The sequence below is a fragment of the Lucilia sericata genome, unplaced genomic scaffold (genome assembly GCF_015586225.1).
Source record: "Lucilia sericata isolate MDLA Ls3-8-SP2 unplaced genomic scaffold, ASM1558622v1 Contig000812F_arrow, whole genome shotgun sequence".
Taxonomy (NCBI): domain Eukaryota; kingdom Metazoa; phylum Arthropoda; class Insecta; order Diptera; family Calliphoridae; genus Lucilia; species Lucilia sericata.
In genome coordinates this window covers 212,494-229,109 of record NW_023994804.1, presented here as the reverse complement: position 1 = coordinate 229,109, position 16,616 = coordinate 212,494, and the positions used below count along the sequence as shown (strand labels likewise).

General features: G+C 29.2%; 1 protein-coding gene across 1 annotated transcript in view; it reads right to left on the bottom strand.

Moving 5' to 3' along the window:
- Nucleotides 1-350: 350 nt before the first annotated feature.
- Nucleotides 351-16,616, bottom strand: part of LOC119608246 (poly(rC)-binding protein 3-like) — a 129,110-nt gene continuing 112,844 nt past the window's right edge. The window contains 11 exon segments of the mRNA XM_037962574.1: nucleotides 351-599; nucleotides 601-651; nucleotides 653-827; nucleotides 829-960; nucleotides 3,621-3,888; nucleotides 3,963-4,047; nucleotides 12,772-12,891; nucleotides 13,007-13,170; nucleotides 13,294-13,390; nucleotides 13,462-13,578; nucleotides 13,710-13,766. Of these exon segments, the coding sequence (XP_037818502.1) occupies nucleotides 366-599; nucleotides 601-651; nucleotides 653-827; nucleotides 829-960; nucleotides 3,621-3,888; nucleotides 3,963-4,047; nucleotides 12,772-12,891; nucleotides 13,007-13,170; nucleotides 13,294-13,390; nucleotides 13,462-13,578; nucleotides 13,710-13,766 (1,500 nt within the window). The 3' untranslated portion in view covers nucleotides 351-365.

Sequence of the window (16,616 nt, the reverse complement as noted above, 5' to 3'; positions counted from 1 at the left end):
TACATATAGAAAGAGAATTATAGAGAGAGAGAGGGGGGATTGGGAAGGAAAGTTACTTTTTTTCTTGTCATTTTTGATAAAATAAGTCAAGTGTATAAATTCAATTCTACACTATAAAATAGAAATAAAATTTAAGTCGGCAAGACTTATTCCTAAAAGATCTTTCTACAAAACTACATATACGACGAATTAAATATTTTTAATGTTTTACAACTTTTTTGTTACTTTTTGTACAAATCTAAAGCTTCTAAAAATTTTGGTTGCATTTTGCATATTTTTTTCTTTTGTTTTTTGTTATTTTCTTTTAATATAAATAAGAAACCCCAATTTTACTTTTTTTTTTTTATTGTAATACTCAGCACACTTCATAGTCTTCTTAGTGGTTGTTTCAATAGGGATTGAATTTTGTTTCGAGCTTTTTCGGGTTCGGCGCTGCCATCCGAATTATGATTTCGAAAACGTGATGAAGCAAAAGTTTTGGTGCGAATGACACCAGTGGTTTGGACTGGTGGACCACCCAATGTGGCCAGACCTCCTAATAAATCGGACAGACTACCGAGGGCGGTAAGACTTGTAAGGGCATTAAGTGCTCCTGGTTTGGGCCAGTAATTGGGCCAGTGGTATGGCTGAAGCTAATGAGCTGGCAGCTGCCTGCTAAAGGATTTGTTAGTGGTGTTGGTGGTGGTGTTGATGTTGATGTTGTAGATGATGTATTGTTTGAGTTCAAAACACTTGTTGTTGTGTTTATTGGGGATGATGATGATGTTGTTGTGTTAGTGTTATTGCTATTCGAAATATTGTTACTTAATGTGGATGTTGTTGTGTTTTATATTATTTGTGTTTGTTGGATTAGTGTTGCTGTTGCTACTATTGATTTGCCCTCCGTTTGTTGCGGCAGTGGTACCATTAACTGTTGTTGCACTATTTGCCTCTTGGAGATTTGCCTTCTGCAATTCGACGCTGTAAAAAGGGATAAATAGAGAGAGAGAAAGAGAAAAGGAAAATAGGATATTGTTGTTTTTTTCTTGTTTTTTTTTATGGTGATGATAAGGTTTAATTTGTAGTGATGGTTAATTTTCAATTTTTTTTTATTATATATCACTGACAATGATTTTGTGGAATTGAGTTGAGGTTTTCATTTCATACATTTTGAATTATATCAAATGTTTTATTTTTTTTATATTAATTTTAAGTTTCTCTCAAAAGGTTAAGGAGGGATTTTTGGTGGATATTTAGGGATTTTATACAGATATTATTATTTGAAATTATTGCAAAAGCGTTTCTTTTTGCAATAGAAAATAATGTTTGCTGTAAGTAAAACTTATTTGAATGCAAATACAATAAAATTTATAAAATAAAGCTATAACTTTTTTTATAATTTCGAAACTATAGAAAATATGTAATGTGATTACAAAAAAATTTAATAGAATCTGTTGTGATATAGCCCCTACCTGAGACACTGTTATAAGATATAAAAATTTTAAAACTGGCAATAGTAATTTCAACACAGAATATAAAATGTTCCTAGTTTTATTAAAATTATATGTGAATTTACATGAAAAATTAAAACTAATATGTATTAAAGTATATTTTCAGATTTATTAGCTTTATTTTTGCAAACAGTTGTTAGTCCTCACTCCGAAGCACTCACTAATCTGCATTTTTTAGATAGTGTCTTTCCTATGTTTATAATTAAATTAAGAATTAAACAAAAATTTATATTAATTTAAAAAAAATAATTAATTTAATTAATATTGCCATACAAAACAACAGAAAACGTCACTGTTTGTTATCAAAACAATGCATGTTTTATAAAAAAGAAGAAGACAATTGTAAATTTAATATGAAAATTAATGAAAACTTAAAATTAAAACCAAAAAAATTTATTTTGAAGACTCCATAATTTATACTAATCTTTTTTGCATCAGCTGTTTACACTTTTGCATTTCTTGCTCAAGTTGAAACCACCTCCTTTGGGCGCTTAAACTAGCAAACAAAATTAGTTAACTGAGTACTCAAAAACAACTTTCGAGGATTAATTTAATCCCTAATCGTTCACCTAAAGATTGGTTTTATTCATAACAATTTATCAAAGGTTTATAAGACAAATTTTCATACAAAATATATTGTATAAACCTTTGTTAACTTTTTATGAATAATGTTTAATTAAGTTAATTTGAGAAAATCACTCAATAAAGTATATACACAAGAGCGTTTTTTAAGACAAACTCTTTTGAAAAGTAATTGTATCTAAATACAATAAAATATTTTAAAATGTAAAAAACTCATGGTAAAAGTGTTCTAGTTTTATTTTAATAAAACCGCTTTTTAAATAATATTAACAAACATATTAATATACAATAATAATATAAATAAAATAACTCGTATAAATTTTAAATCTATTTGCATTCAAATAAGTTAACAAAATAGGATTTTCTCTTCTAAATGGATTAAATATATAGTTGTGTATGTTTTTAAAACCAGGAATTACTAAGGATTAGAACGTCGTTTATCTCCAATTACCATTAATTAGAAGTTTCATGATGGTGGTTTGGTGGTGTAGGTTGGTTGATTGGTCGGTAATCTGCTATAACAGAGCCGTGACTTAAAAAAAACAATCAATCCCCTTTTTTATATTGTCATTTGTTTTGTAACTGATAACACGTTTATAAGTAAATAGATTTACAATAAGACTTAAAACTAACCAATAAAGAAGAAGAATTTTAACATATAATTCGTTTTTTTGTAAAGGTGGTGAATACAATTGTAATTATTACGTACGATATTTATTTAATATGTATGTATATATTTATATGTATATATCAAATATTCAATCAATCAATTAAACAGTCAACGTTTATAAATATTAATTTATTTATTGCTTGTTTTTATTTAGTTGAAGTTTTTGTTTACAAATACAAAATTTGTATTTAAGGATATTTTAATAATATTTTTATTGGTTTTTTCTTTTTTTTTTATTAAAAAAAAAACAATGAAGACGGACATGTGGGGGGTTAGATGGGAAAATAACTTGGAAATGGAATTTATATACCATTAGGAGTATATAACAAAAATATAAGGGGTTATCTTTTAAAGTTGTTGTATAAACGATGAGATTTTGTTTTGTAATGTGAATAAAAATATATAATTTTTGCTTTTATATATTAAAAAAGAAAATGCATTTTGTATATAAATTAAGAGAAAAAATGAACGCTTACATATACAAAAAGTTATATAAAGTTTTAACTATGTATTTAAAGAAAACAAAGATCCTCCTCTCCTTTTATGATGGAAATACTTTTAATTGTTTCGCTTTTTAAAAATGTTTCATTAATTTAAAACAAATTTGTCCATTTGTTTCAATTCAAATCAATTCGACAAAATTGCACAACTACAACTACAGTAATATTATTATTTATATTAATTAAATAACAATTAGAATTAGTTACAAAAAAAAAAGAAAAACAAATACACACACTTACAATAAAAAGAAGACACAGAAATAGTTGTTATACAATATTGATTTATTAGGACCAACATTATGGACACATAAACGTAAAGTGTGATGAACGAACAAGTAACAGAAAACAAAAGAAAACAAGACATTGACGAAAACTTACCTCATATTGATTAAGTATTGTGCCAAGGCTACAGAATCTGGATTGCCACTGATGGTGATGGTGCGATCGGTGTTGCCACCTTCACGTTCTTCACAATTTGAAATGCGTATCATTGCACCAGAAATCTGACGTATTTCGGCAATTTTAGTACCACCTTTGCCAATAATGCAACCGATCAAATCGTTTGAAACAGTCATTTCATGCTGTTGCTGCTGAGCACGATTTGTATTTGCGGTACGCAACTGTGAACCAGCTAGAGCAGCCAAAGCTGCTTTTTTAAAAAAAGGAAAACAAAATTATTGAGTAATTAATTGGAAATTCAATATATTCTTAAATACCAACCTGTGGGATTAAGACCGCCAGTATTAGCCGGTGCCATACCGGCTAAACCTAATGCTGCCAAACTAGCCAACGGATTTTTAGCCACCTGTATAAATACAATATAAAGAGTAAAGAATTATTAAAACAAATTCAACTCAAAAATATCAATTTCAAAGTAATTTAAAACCAAAAACAAATCAAACGAAAATAAAATAATTAAAAAAAAGAACACAGAAATTACAACAATAAAAATAGATAATAAAAATGCAATTTCAATTTACAGCATGTACATTTCCAGTTTTACAAAAGTGGTTAAATTTAATTTCGTTATACAATTCATTAAATTATTAAAAATGACCCAGTTTTAGTTTTATATAAACTAAACCACTTTGTCTTTTCAAACATTTTAGCGAACCAATGTTAAAAGAAATTATTAAAAAACATTAAAAGAAGAAATTGTTAAAAAATAAAAAACAAAAACAAATGTTGTTTTAAAGACGTAGTACTAATTTTAATTGTGTGTGATTGTATTACTTATGTGTGTATTTTATGAAAAAAAGTGTAGAGAGTTGAGTTTGGCAATATGTATAAATGATAGTAGATTGGTTAAAGGAACAGGAAAAGTAGGAAATTTACAAACTGCGTTGGTGGTATGGAGCTGGGTTGACTTTCACAAGCTGGAAACTGCATTAATACATACTAGTAGTAGTAGTAGATCACAATTATGTACAAGTATGTGTAGAGAGGAAATCAATATGTCATCTAGAGAGATGAGACAAAAGTGGATAGAATGGAAGTGGAGAGACAGAAATTCGAGGGCCATTTGAAAGGATTTTCATTTGTACACCAATTACCTACAGCATCTTTTCATTTTATATGTTTTCTATTATTATTTTTTTTTTTTTTTTGCTTTTCATTTACATTATGTTTCTATGTGTGTATTTCTAGAGAATTGTGTATTTTTTCATAATTTTTAATCATTATTAATGAACATGCAAAATAATTGACTAAAACAAAGTAGCAGGCATTTCAAAATTGACAATAATTTTAGGTTAGAAAAATGCATTTTCAACATTAAAAAATAATTGATGTAAAAACTTTAAAAAGAACATAAATAAATAAAAATTACTATGAAAAGACCAAGAAAATCGTTAATAAAGTAATAATTGCAAATTGTTTTGAATTCTATCGAAAATGGATTATAGGTAGCAAGTCTGGATATATCTATGGTCAGCAGGAACTTGATTACAACAAATACTCGGACAGACGGATATAGCTAAATGGACTTCGTTAGTTATAAGGATTTAGAATATAACATTTATTTATTGCAGAAATTACATTATCGCTACTAGTTGCTATAATGGTTGGTCCATTTTTAGATAATTTGTCAGAGTGATCAATGTTTTATGGAAAGTTGTTTATGAGTACTCAATTAGTTAATTTTGTTTGCAAGTTTAAGCGCCCAATGGAGATGGTTTAAACTTAAGCATGAAATGCAAAAGTGTAAACAGCTGATGCAAAAAATTGATGCAATTTTTATAAATATAAACATTAAAATGTTCTATTTATTTATTAGTATAAATCATGGAGACTTCAAAATACATTTTTTTGTTTTAAATTTATGTTTTCATTAATTTTCATATTAAATTTACAATTGTCTTCTTCTTTTTTATAAAATATGCACTGTTTTGATAACAAACAATGACGTTTACTGTTGTTTTGTATGGCAACACTGAGAAGTTTAATCTTGTACTCAAAAACATCAAAAGGGATTACCATCAGATTAATTTTTTAGATTAACTAATTTGATTATTAATTGGCATTTGATTGCCAACACAAAACCCCGCCCTTTCTGGATGAGTTTTAAAATGATAACATTGGTATCTAAAAAAGATTTTTCATTTAAAATAAATCAGGTTTGTGTCTGCTATTTGGGGAATTTCACTAAAATGCGATTTAATTTTTATGATTTCTGATCACTTAAAAACTGAATGAAAATTTAGAAAGTGATTATAATGAAATAAAAAGTTTATTATTTTTAACGATTTTCTTTTAGTCTTTACAAGTTTTTCCAAATTATTAATAAATCAATTAAAAAGAAAATAAAATATTACAAATTCGTGACATGGCTACCATTGTACTAATGTGTTACAATTATTTCTTGCAACATTTTAAACGCAGGACCTTAAAGTATTTAGCTAAGGGTAGTAGTAGGAAGGGGGGATACACAACACTAAAACCAAACTATTTTTTTTGTTTACTTTTTACACACACAATGGGAAAGACTCTTTAGTTTTTTTTTTTTTTTACTTTAGTCGTTAAATGTGGAAAGGAAACACAAAAATAAAATTGCATTTCATATAAATTAATAAATATTCCTGTTTTTATGTGGTATTCATAAAAATAATCAAGCATTTGAAATTACCGAACAATAAAGTAGGGGTTTGTGAGTGGGGCTAATAAAGGGGGGTGGTGGTGGTGGTACTTTTTTTATTACAGGGGTAGAAAAACAAAAATTAATGCAATGCTTTCAAACAATTTCGTTCAACCAAAACTCACATCGGGCAATTGCTGTAGGTGATGGTGTGCTGGTACTGCTCCTGGTAAATGTGCGCCCTTTAATAAAGGATCCGTTAAACCCGATATACCAGCATGTAGACCACCGGTAGCCAAAGCAAGTGGAAATACTGGACAGGTCTAAAGAGGTGTATAGTTGTATATAGATTGATTTTTTTTTTTAATTGCAAGTGTAATAAATAGAAGTGTCGTTATCGTTAAACAAATTGAACAAAAAAAAAAATAAGAAATAATGAAGTATAGTAGAGTAGAGTTCAGTAGAATAGATTTTAATTTAAAGTTGTAAAGTAAAGATGTGTTAAATTTTTGATTTGTTTTGTTGTTGTTGATGTAGAATTGATTTTTTTTATATATTGTGTTTCGTACACAGTTTTTAGGTGAGTTTGTTACAAAAAAAAGAAAAATTATATAAATCAATTAAAAAAAAGTTTAGATAAAAGATATTTACAACAATTTATTATTTATGTAGGTATTGCAACAAAAATATAAAATTATATATTTTATAAACCACAAATAAAATAATTAATGTTAAATACCAAATTTTTATATGATCAATTATTTATAATGGATTTAATATGGATGCTAGTTTATTTTACTTTTCTATATTTCATATTAATTTATTTATATGCATTTCTTCGAAAAGTATTAGACAATTATACAATTGTTTCAAATGCTCTAATTAAAAATATTTCATTGAATTTTCAAAGAATAACATCCATTTTTAAGTTTGGTAAAATGTTCGTTCTTTTGGATGACAAAAACTGTACTATATGGGCTATGACCTTTATAATTTAATATAGACGATTATTTCCATTTATTGGAAGTTAGATCTCACATTTAAAATAACTTCTTGGAAGGTATTGAACATCAGTTCTCTAAAAGCTAAAAGCTACTAGTTCTAAAACGACTGCAACCAAAACTATTTAAGATTCTAGAACAGCAACCTTGGAACTAGTAACGCCATTAATTGATGGAGACTTTCTGTGGAATTCTGTTGTAATTCCAAAGTATTTCCAAAGAGTTTCCAAGAATTAGTTCTTTGGAACTAGCTATACACTGGTTCTGGACTAGTTCAATGGAAACAGATAAAAGTTTCAGAATTGTTCTTAAGAAGGTGTGTATGTTTTCTAATGCTTTTCTAAATCAAGTGAATGAAACGTTTTACTCCAAAACGTTTCCATAGAATCATTTCCGAAGGTGACAATTTTGAACAAAAGCCATTGATCTCAACACCAAAATAGAACGTGTAATGATATAATCGTGCTTTTAAGAATAAGTTGTGGAAATAATACAAATTATCCTGGAACTAAATATTGAATGTCTAATGCAATCGAAGAGAAAAATTATAAAAAATTAAGAAATATTTGTGGATGTATTAAATTTTAAAACGATAAAACTAAATAGCAATATATGTATATAGGAAACTTATATATTACAATGCCTTGCCTGAGAATAGGTTAATTTTGTTTTATTTTGTTGAACAGTTTAGATCTTGTATTCTTAAACGATTAACACGTTGACGTATATGATGTCTATAGACGTCAAGCATGGAGGTTCATAGATTCAAATGACGTCTTTAGTCGTCATATAGTGTTATATTTTAGATATTGATTTATCTATTAATCGGAGTATATCATCAATACTTTGGATTAGAGTTTATATTTATGCAGTATTCGTGGAATTTAACGAAGTATTCGAATTTATCAAAAATTAAGTGTTTTTATCATCTTTTGAGTGAGCGTCAACGTGTTAATAAAGTTATGAATGGTATATTAGAGAAACTTTCTATGAAAAATATGCGTAATAAACCATGCATAAGCTATTGCTAACTTTATGATTACGGAGGGAAAAATTTATTTATTCCCAATACTTGTGAAAATAATCTCCTAAAAGGATTATGGACACATTTGCCAAATTAAGGAAACATAAAGCTAAAATAAATAAATTAATTATTGTATTTATTAAACCAAAGTAATATGTATTAAAGAAAATTGAACAATTTCAATTATATGATATGTACAGCATCCACCATTTTAGCGTATTTTTTAGGTCGTTCGACACTCTAATTTTAAAATACTGGTTCACTATTTTAAAATTAGGAGTAATTATAAAGGATTTGATTTACATTAAATCTAATTTTATGATAAACTTTAACGACCGTAATTGAGAAGGCTCTAGGCTTCAACCATGTGCTCATTTATTGACATTCAAGGACTCTTTGATAATACGCCTAGTACCGGCATATATTAAAAACTGAACGCTGGGAATGCTAACATTCACAGTCAATCGGTTTGACCTATTTGGTATATCGAGAATCAACTGGGCCACCAGATTCTGTCCTCAAGGAACTTATGATTACGTTTATGATCTGATTATATTTGTAATTGGATCTAATGACAAAACCATATCGAAAGGAAGCAGTATGCAATTGATCTAACTTTTAAATGATGTAAGGAAAGATTGAGGAACTGGCTGATCAAGTATGGCCCAAATTTTCAAAAGGCCATTCATATGTGTAATTACCGCTCAATCTTCCAGGCAGACGTATATGCAATTATTATTTGCATTAGAGAATGTCTGAGGAGAAAACTGGGAGGATTACAAATATTTGTGATGTCGGATAGTCCAGCAGCCCTTAAGGCTTTATTGTCATATGAAATCAGCTCGGGTGTTTGACATCTCTAAATGAACTGGGTAGACATAATAAACTTACACTATGTAGGGTACCTGACCATGAAGGACACTCTGGCAATGAAGGAGCAGATTGTCTGGCAAACAGGCGCACATTTATTGGACCAGAACCATTCTTTAGTAACCCAAAGCATACATTGGGGAAAAATGCGATTCATATGTTCCATCTGAATTTCTAAGCCCCTGGGAGTCAATATCAGGACTCAGACAGGCAAAAGGCTAATAAAAGGTAAATCCCAAAAGTTACTGTCACTTAACAAGAGTGACCTAAGATTACTAAAGGTACTTTATAACGGACACTGTGGACCAGCACATTCTTGATAACAATGTCACGAGGTTATGCAGATTCTGTGAAATGCATGATGAAAAACTCTAAACATGTTCTTTGTGACTGTCAGCCACTATGGACTCTCAGAGTGAGTATTCTGGGAGGCGAATTTCTTTCGCCTAATGAAATATTCAATCTCTCACCGTCAAGAACATTAGGAGAACTTAATCTCCAATGGTGAATCAAAAGGGCTGCACAAAAGATCTTAACTTGGGTCGTTAATCAATCAATCAATCTTATTTTAAACCTAAAATGCTTTGTTTTAAAATATCAAAACTATTTAATTTTCAAAAAGTACACTTTCTCGGGACAAACCGCTACTTTAGTAAAAAGTCTGTATAAAGATGGACTAATTCTAATTACTGATTTAGATCAAACAGATGAAATTGTTATTTATTAATTTCCATCTTGCTCACTTTCATTACTTTGTATTGATTTGAAAGACGTAATTTTTAATTGTTACGAGGACGAAATGGTTGTGGTTTAGAGATATTTTACATCGGCAGTTTTACGCGATTAATAGCAGCATCCTATATTACAAATATTGATATAAAATAGACAAACAAATGTATCCGAACTTCGCTTAGATTTTCCTTCTATAACTATTAATCGGTTATAAAAAGTCTAAAAAAAGGATCAAGTATTAAAAATCACAGCTGCAATACTTTTCCAAGATTTGCAATAGTATTTTTCTTACTATTAATGAACGAATTCATAGCGTTTGGTAAATGCTTTTCTGCGACTAAAGGAATTGTAGACATTAGTAAACAACTTGCATATTGTTTCATAAAATATTCACAACTAAGCCTATTCATCAATTACATTACCACTCAATTGGGACTTTGTGTTTTTAGTATTAATATGTTAAACTGCAATAATTTAATTCTTTGAAATTATTGATTCGATAGACATTTATTGCGATAACAAAGGTGGAGGATATACAAACATATATACATAATAAGTACATACTTAAAACTTTTCCTATAAATGTAATAAGTTTAGTTTTAATGATTGTTGTAGGACGTAAGTAAAGTTTTATTCTTAACTTGGCGAGATGATAAAACGATATGAGTTTTGGAGTTAAATAAATATTAATTTAATTATACTTTATTTTGCTTTATTTTAAGGGAACAAAAGAAACAAAAGAGAGAAAGAGATAGATAGAGAGAGAGAGCAAGAGATATGTGAGGGCTCGGGCAGGGAAATTTGAGTTGATTTGATTTTAAATTATTAATTAATATGTATAAAATTCACATTGAATTAAGTTTTGTAGTATTCCTTATTGGATGGTGGTATTATGGTGGTATGGTAAAGTAAAGTAAGTATGCTGCGGTCTGGTATTGTTTGTTATGCTAAGTAAACGATCTAATTAGAAACCACAAATTAAATTAATACAATTGAAATAAAATAAAAAACTATAATTAATCTTGTAGTAGATAGATACATTACAGTATTATTGGCTATTACACAAAAGTGACCATTAACTTTTATTTGGGGGACATTTAATTATGTGTGTGTGAGTGGGTGTTTGTTTGTTTGTTTTAATTCTTTTTGTTTATTAATTTTGATTTTTATTGATTTATTATGACATTGAAACAATACTTTTTTTTTAACACCATATTCTATAAGAAATGTTAAATAAGAGGAATTGGTTGTTGTTTTCATAGGGGGAGTTTTTCTTGTTGAAATCTTAAAAGGACGTATAATATCGAGAGAGAGATATATAGAGGATAATATAAATATATTCGTATGTTTCCATATATATATAATTGTGATTTTTAACAACAATACTGAATGGTTGGTTCGGTTTGGTTTGGTAGTGGCGTTTTGGTGGTAGAGTGAATACAGATTATTTTTGTTTATTTGTTTGTTTTATAATTTAAACTAAGTAATTTTTAATTACAAGAAATTTTGCAAGTGTAAAATGATGATAGACCTACTTTTATCAACTGCTCACGAGCCCTCTCATCCTAGCGTAAAAATGTTGCCCATTTTTTACTTAATTCCTACGAGTATTTTAAGCTCACAGTATATGAAGCTGTCAGTGGAAGTAGCAGTAGTAGTAGAGTAGTAGTTGAGTGGTAGTAGTAGAGTAGTTAAAGCCTTAAGATTGTGTGTTTCTTTTTTACTTTTTATTTTTTCTTAATACATATTTTCATTTAATCAATCAAGCCTTTTATGCTCTCAGCCGATCAAAGGAACTCTTTACAGTGTAGAGTTTATAACACATAGAGAGTAGAGTAGTGGAGACCTTCGTATGTCTTCAAATATTTTGTTACACGTTATTATCAAAAATGTTTTAGTTCATTTTATTTAAAATTTCTTTCAATATTATTCTTTTTCTTTTTTTTATTATTGAAAACTTAACCTAAGAGAAAAAGTGCAAAATACATATTAAAAAATATATAAGAATTTAACTAAAACAAAAAATATAATTGTAATCAGTACATCAACAATAACAAAAACAACAAAACTGTTATGTTGAGGAAGAGAACGGTTGGTTGGTTGGTAGAGGAGGTAAAAACTATAATAAATACTATTATTGAAGTATTTCTAACTATAACCAAACTAGAAATTTTAAGTGAATGCTTTTCTTGGTGGGTATTAAAGGATATTGGTTGGTTGATATGGTTTGGTTTATAGAAGAGGGTGGGTCATCGCTAGGTTTCCCTACGATTGTAAAATTAAATACACATATGACCAATTAACACAAACATTTTTAAGAGAAATAAAAGATTTCTTTTCTAAATGTATAAATTTAATTATCATTATTTTAAAATATTTTCGCTTAAAAACTTTATGATAATTGGCAAAGCTAAGTATGTGTAGCATTAAAACAAAATATTTAAAGAATTTTTCTGGTTAAATTTAAAATACACAAACAAAAATGTTTTAGTATAATACGATAAGGATAATGAGATGGAGGTGGTAGTGGCGGTGGTAGTGGGCAGTTTATTAAATATATAGTGATATGAAAAAGCATTCATACATAATAAAGAGGAAAAGAGAAAATAATAAAATGTGGTTTATATACGCAACACAAACATTAATCGAGAGATGTATGTAGAGAAAGAGAAGTAGAATAAATGTATACGGCATCTTATATAAAAATAAGCCAAAGTTGTAGAAGTAGTAGTAGTAGTAGAGTAGTAGTATAAAGTAGTAAAAAATTGACTTTACTGACTGACTGGAAAAGAGGTTACAAAAAAAGGAAAAATGTTCATGCTAAATTACCTCTTGTGCGGGTACAGCATAATTGCCCTGTATGGTGAATGCTTGTCCATTAGCCAAGATGACAGGTCCTGACACTTGGGGTTTTGGCCTATAAGGGATGGTAGCACCCCTAGGAGGCGACTATAAACAAATACAAAGAGAGAATTAAATGGCATTTTAATGTTGTTTAAAAAGTGATTAAAAGTAAATATTTTAAAAAGAAAGAAAAAAAAAAAAAAACGCAAAAGCTACATACCTCCAACATAACGAGACAAATTTGATAGATGCATTGAGTTATTTGTTCAGCAGTACCACTTAAGGTAACGGCACGTTCAGTTGAATTTGGTAACATTTCACTAGCCACCTGAATAGAGCAGCCTGTTGTCTGACGTATTTCCTTAATTTTTGAACCACTTTTGCCTTGAAGTAAAATTTTTAATGAAAAACGACATTTATGTAGGTATTTAATAACTGTCTCTCAACAACAATATAATTAAAAGATAAAATAATATAGTAGTCGATGTTGCCTTATGGACAACTTACCAATTAACGATCCACATTGACTGGCAGGCACAATCAAGCGTATGGGTATTTGTGTTTTACCACCTTTACCAACATCATTATTAAATTGAGAGCACCACTTGAGAGGAAAAGTAAATAGAAGATTAATATTATCATATAACGTATAGTGGTTCTAGTTATAATGCAAACCTCTTCAAATTTCTTGGTGATTAAGGTAAATGCCGAATAGATTGCACTGGTTGTACCAGACACCGTTACAATACGCTCCGGACAAGAACCATCAGATATATTGATTTTTGCCCCCGACTATAATAAAAAAAATTAAATATTTTATTGTGAATATAAATACAATCACTTATTTTAAAAATGTTTACTAAAGTCAGCACTGATTTAAACCATTGTTAACTTTAGTTTTTAGCGATTATAATAATACAAACCTCTTCGCGAAACCTATTAACAATTTCTCCTTTTTTGCCGATAATACTGCCAACTTCCTGAAATTTAAAATAATAAAAAAATATGTTAGAATGAGTTTGAAGAAGTAATAAAAATGTGTAATATTAAAGTTTAGATTACACTAAAAATTAGTGTGGTTCAAGTATATATTTAGTTATTTTTAACAGAGTTGCTGTTAATAAATTACTTCAAACTGTTTAAGGTATTCTTATCTAAGATGTAAATCAGTTCTCCTTGTTAAAATCTATCTATTTAAAAATGTCCTTCTATAGTCATCGGTGCAATATTTTATATCAAAATTTCTATTTCTAATGTATCAGAAACATTAGAAAGACGTTTAATTTTGATGTCGCAGAACCAAATGTTATTAGTTTTATGCTTGAATTGGAATTATTGTGAGAATTTCGTGTTACAGAATGAGTTTTTATCTTTTTTGTCTGAAATATAATTGGACCAACATTCAGAGTATGACTTCTACTCATGTAGTGCATTGTGTTGGAATTTGGAAAATAGATTATGATGGGGAAGGTAGAAGGAGCAGTGATGTGGTCAATCGATTCAAATAAGTAGTTTAGATTAAAAGGGTTGTATACCTAAGAGGTATACATCCACTCTGAGATAAAATAAACAGAATGAAGATAGAGAGATAAGTGTGAAATTAATGAATTCCTATCCTAATAGATATGTTAATAGTATTGGAAGAGAATTCTACGAGGTCCGACACCTAAATAGCCAATCGACTCCCCTGACAAAACCTGGAATGTTTCTTATACTACTCGCCATTTCCGCCTCAGACTCTGTGCACCAGGACACTCGCACAAAATATGTTCTACTGTCTCTAGATCCTCTTCGTCCTCACACAAACTACAAAACTCCTGTGTGTTAAAAACCCAAATACACAAAAAGGCTACTATTGCGCAGTTACCGGTTATCACTCCTACAAGAATTCTAATATTTCTCCCGTCCAATCCTGATAGTATACTGCTTGCCTTGGCATTAAACCTCGGCCATAAGACCTTGAATACTCTGCAATACATCCTACTGTGCCAGGATTGTTTAGAGGAGTTTCTGAATTTATCGGAGATTAACCTGTAGTAGAGGCAGATAGGCGGTTTCACCGACCTAACTCCACTATTAGTGTCCAGATCTGACCCTTATCTGACCAGTTCATCTGCGATTTCATGAACCTTAATATTATAGTAGCCTGAAATGAACTACATGACATTTTAAGGCCTTAAGTGCTGCCTGACTATCAACATAAACTGCCACCTCCGGCCCTCTTCTAATGTGTGTCTTTCAAAGAAGTAACAAGAAAGACCTTGGCAGGATGTTTTTTTCAGATACGGACAGTAAATAATAAATTTTCCTTGCAATACATCATGCGATCCACTGGCGAATCCAAAAGCGCGAGTTCATAATGAAAAACCTATAAATAAAGTATCGGAAAGAAATTTCCTAATTTTATAACACAATATGAGGTCGAGTAGTAGTGAATTTGAACAAAATTTGAAAAAAAAGACGATGCCTTGACGCTATTTCTAATCAGAATCATTCTTCAACAACCTTGAATATTTAGAATTTTGTAATAAACATATCACAAAACATAGACATGGAATTATTTTGTACAAAGTGTAAATTCTCTGCCAAACTATTTTATCACTCCAAATATGGAGACAAATGGAAAAAATGAAGTCATTAAATAATGCAACCTGAAAATTGATTTTTTTTCCGAAAGCATGTAAATAATTAAAATGTTCATTCTCAGCATTCAACCATTAACAGCAATCACTTGCAGAGTTTTCATCTTTTGGCTGTTTGTGCTTTCTTAACTTCGTGGGAACAATAATCACTGTTCGAGTGTTATGAAAAAATGTAACCTTTTAATAAGTTGCACGATGAAGAAAGAACAATTTTGCTTTTGCATCTGACAATGACACATGGTGATACATTTTTTTTTCATCTTTTTATATTTTTTCCTTCATCATATATATTTTTTTTGTGAATGTGTGCGTTCGATATTGTAGACAACGACACATGTGTTGTTAATCTGTTGTTGCAACAATTGCATTGCAAATAAATCATTTAATATTTCTTTCTCTAGTACGAATTGCATGTCATGATGCATTCGTTTGTATCAGTAGAATCTGTATCCGTCTGTTAGTCCATTATTTTTGCTGTTGTAAAAGTGCAACAAAAAAAAAAAAAAAACAAAAAGAATATTCATACGAACAAAAAACAAGATGAAGAAGCGACAAAAAGAATTAATGCAATTTAACTGAAAAAAATATCATGTGCATATGAAAAAATACAACAAATAAGAATATTGCACGACAATGTAAATTGAATTTCAACTGATTAACAACAAGTGCAGCTTTAAAGTAGTACCCTGCAGTTTGTAGAGGCTAACCAGAACCAACCTATCTATTAGGATTACCTGTTGTTATAAATTTAGCTATTTATGAAATATCCATGTTCAAGGAGGACATCAAATGATAGTTATTGTATGTCGCTAAAACTACAATCTAACAATCGACTCTTAAATAGATTACTTTGGGTGGAGGTGATATATAATTTTAAGATATAGTGCAGGTTTATAGGTTAATATTATTTATGGTTTATAAAGTGCTATTACGCGTTAAATTCGGTTAAACCAAAATTTAGGCAGTAGAGAAAATAGGCTACCTTTACTCTTTGTATAACTGTTGGGTTATTTATGTCTGACCAAATACGCATGTATTTGTGTCCAACTTGCATATTAGACCTGTTCTTAAAAAATAATAAGCTTGCAAAAGTTTTAGATTCGGTTTTAAAAAATACTTTTATTTAAGTTTCAAATTAAACTATCGATCTATTACTCTCATGGATACTCAAATGTCCAATTCAAAACG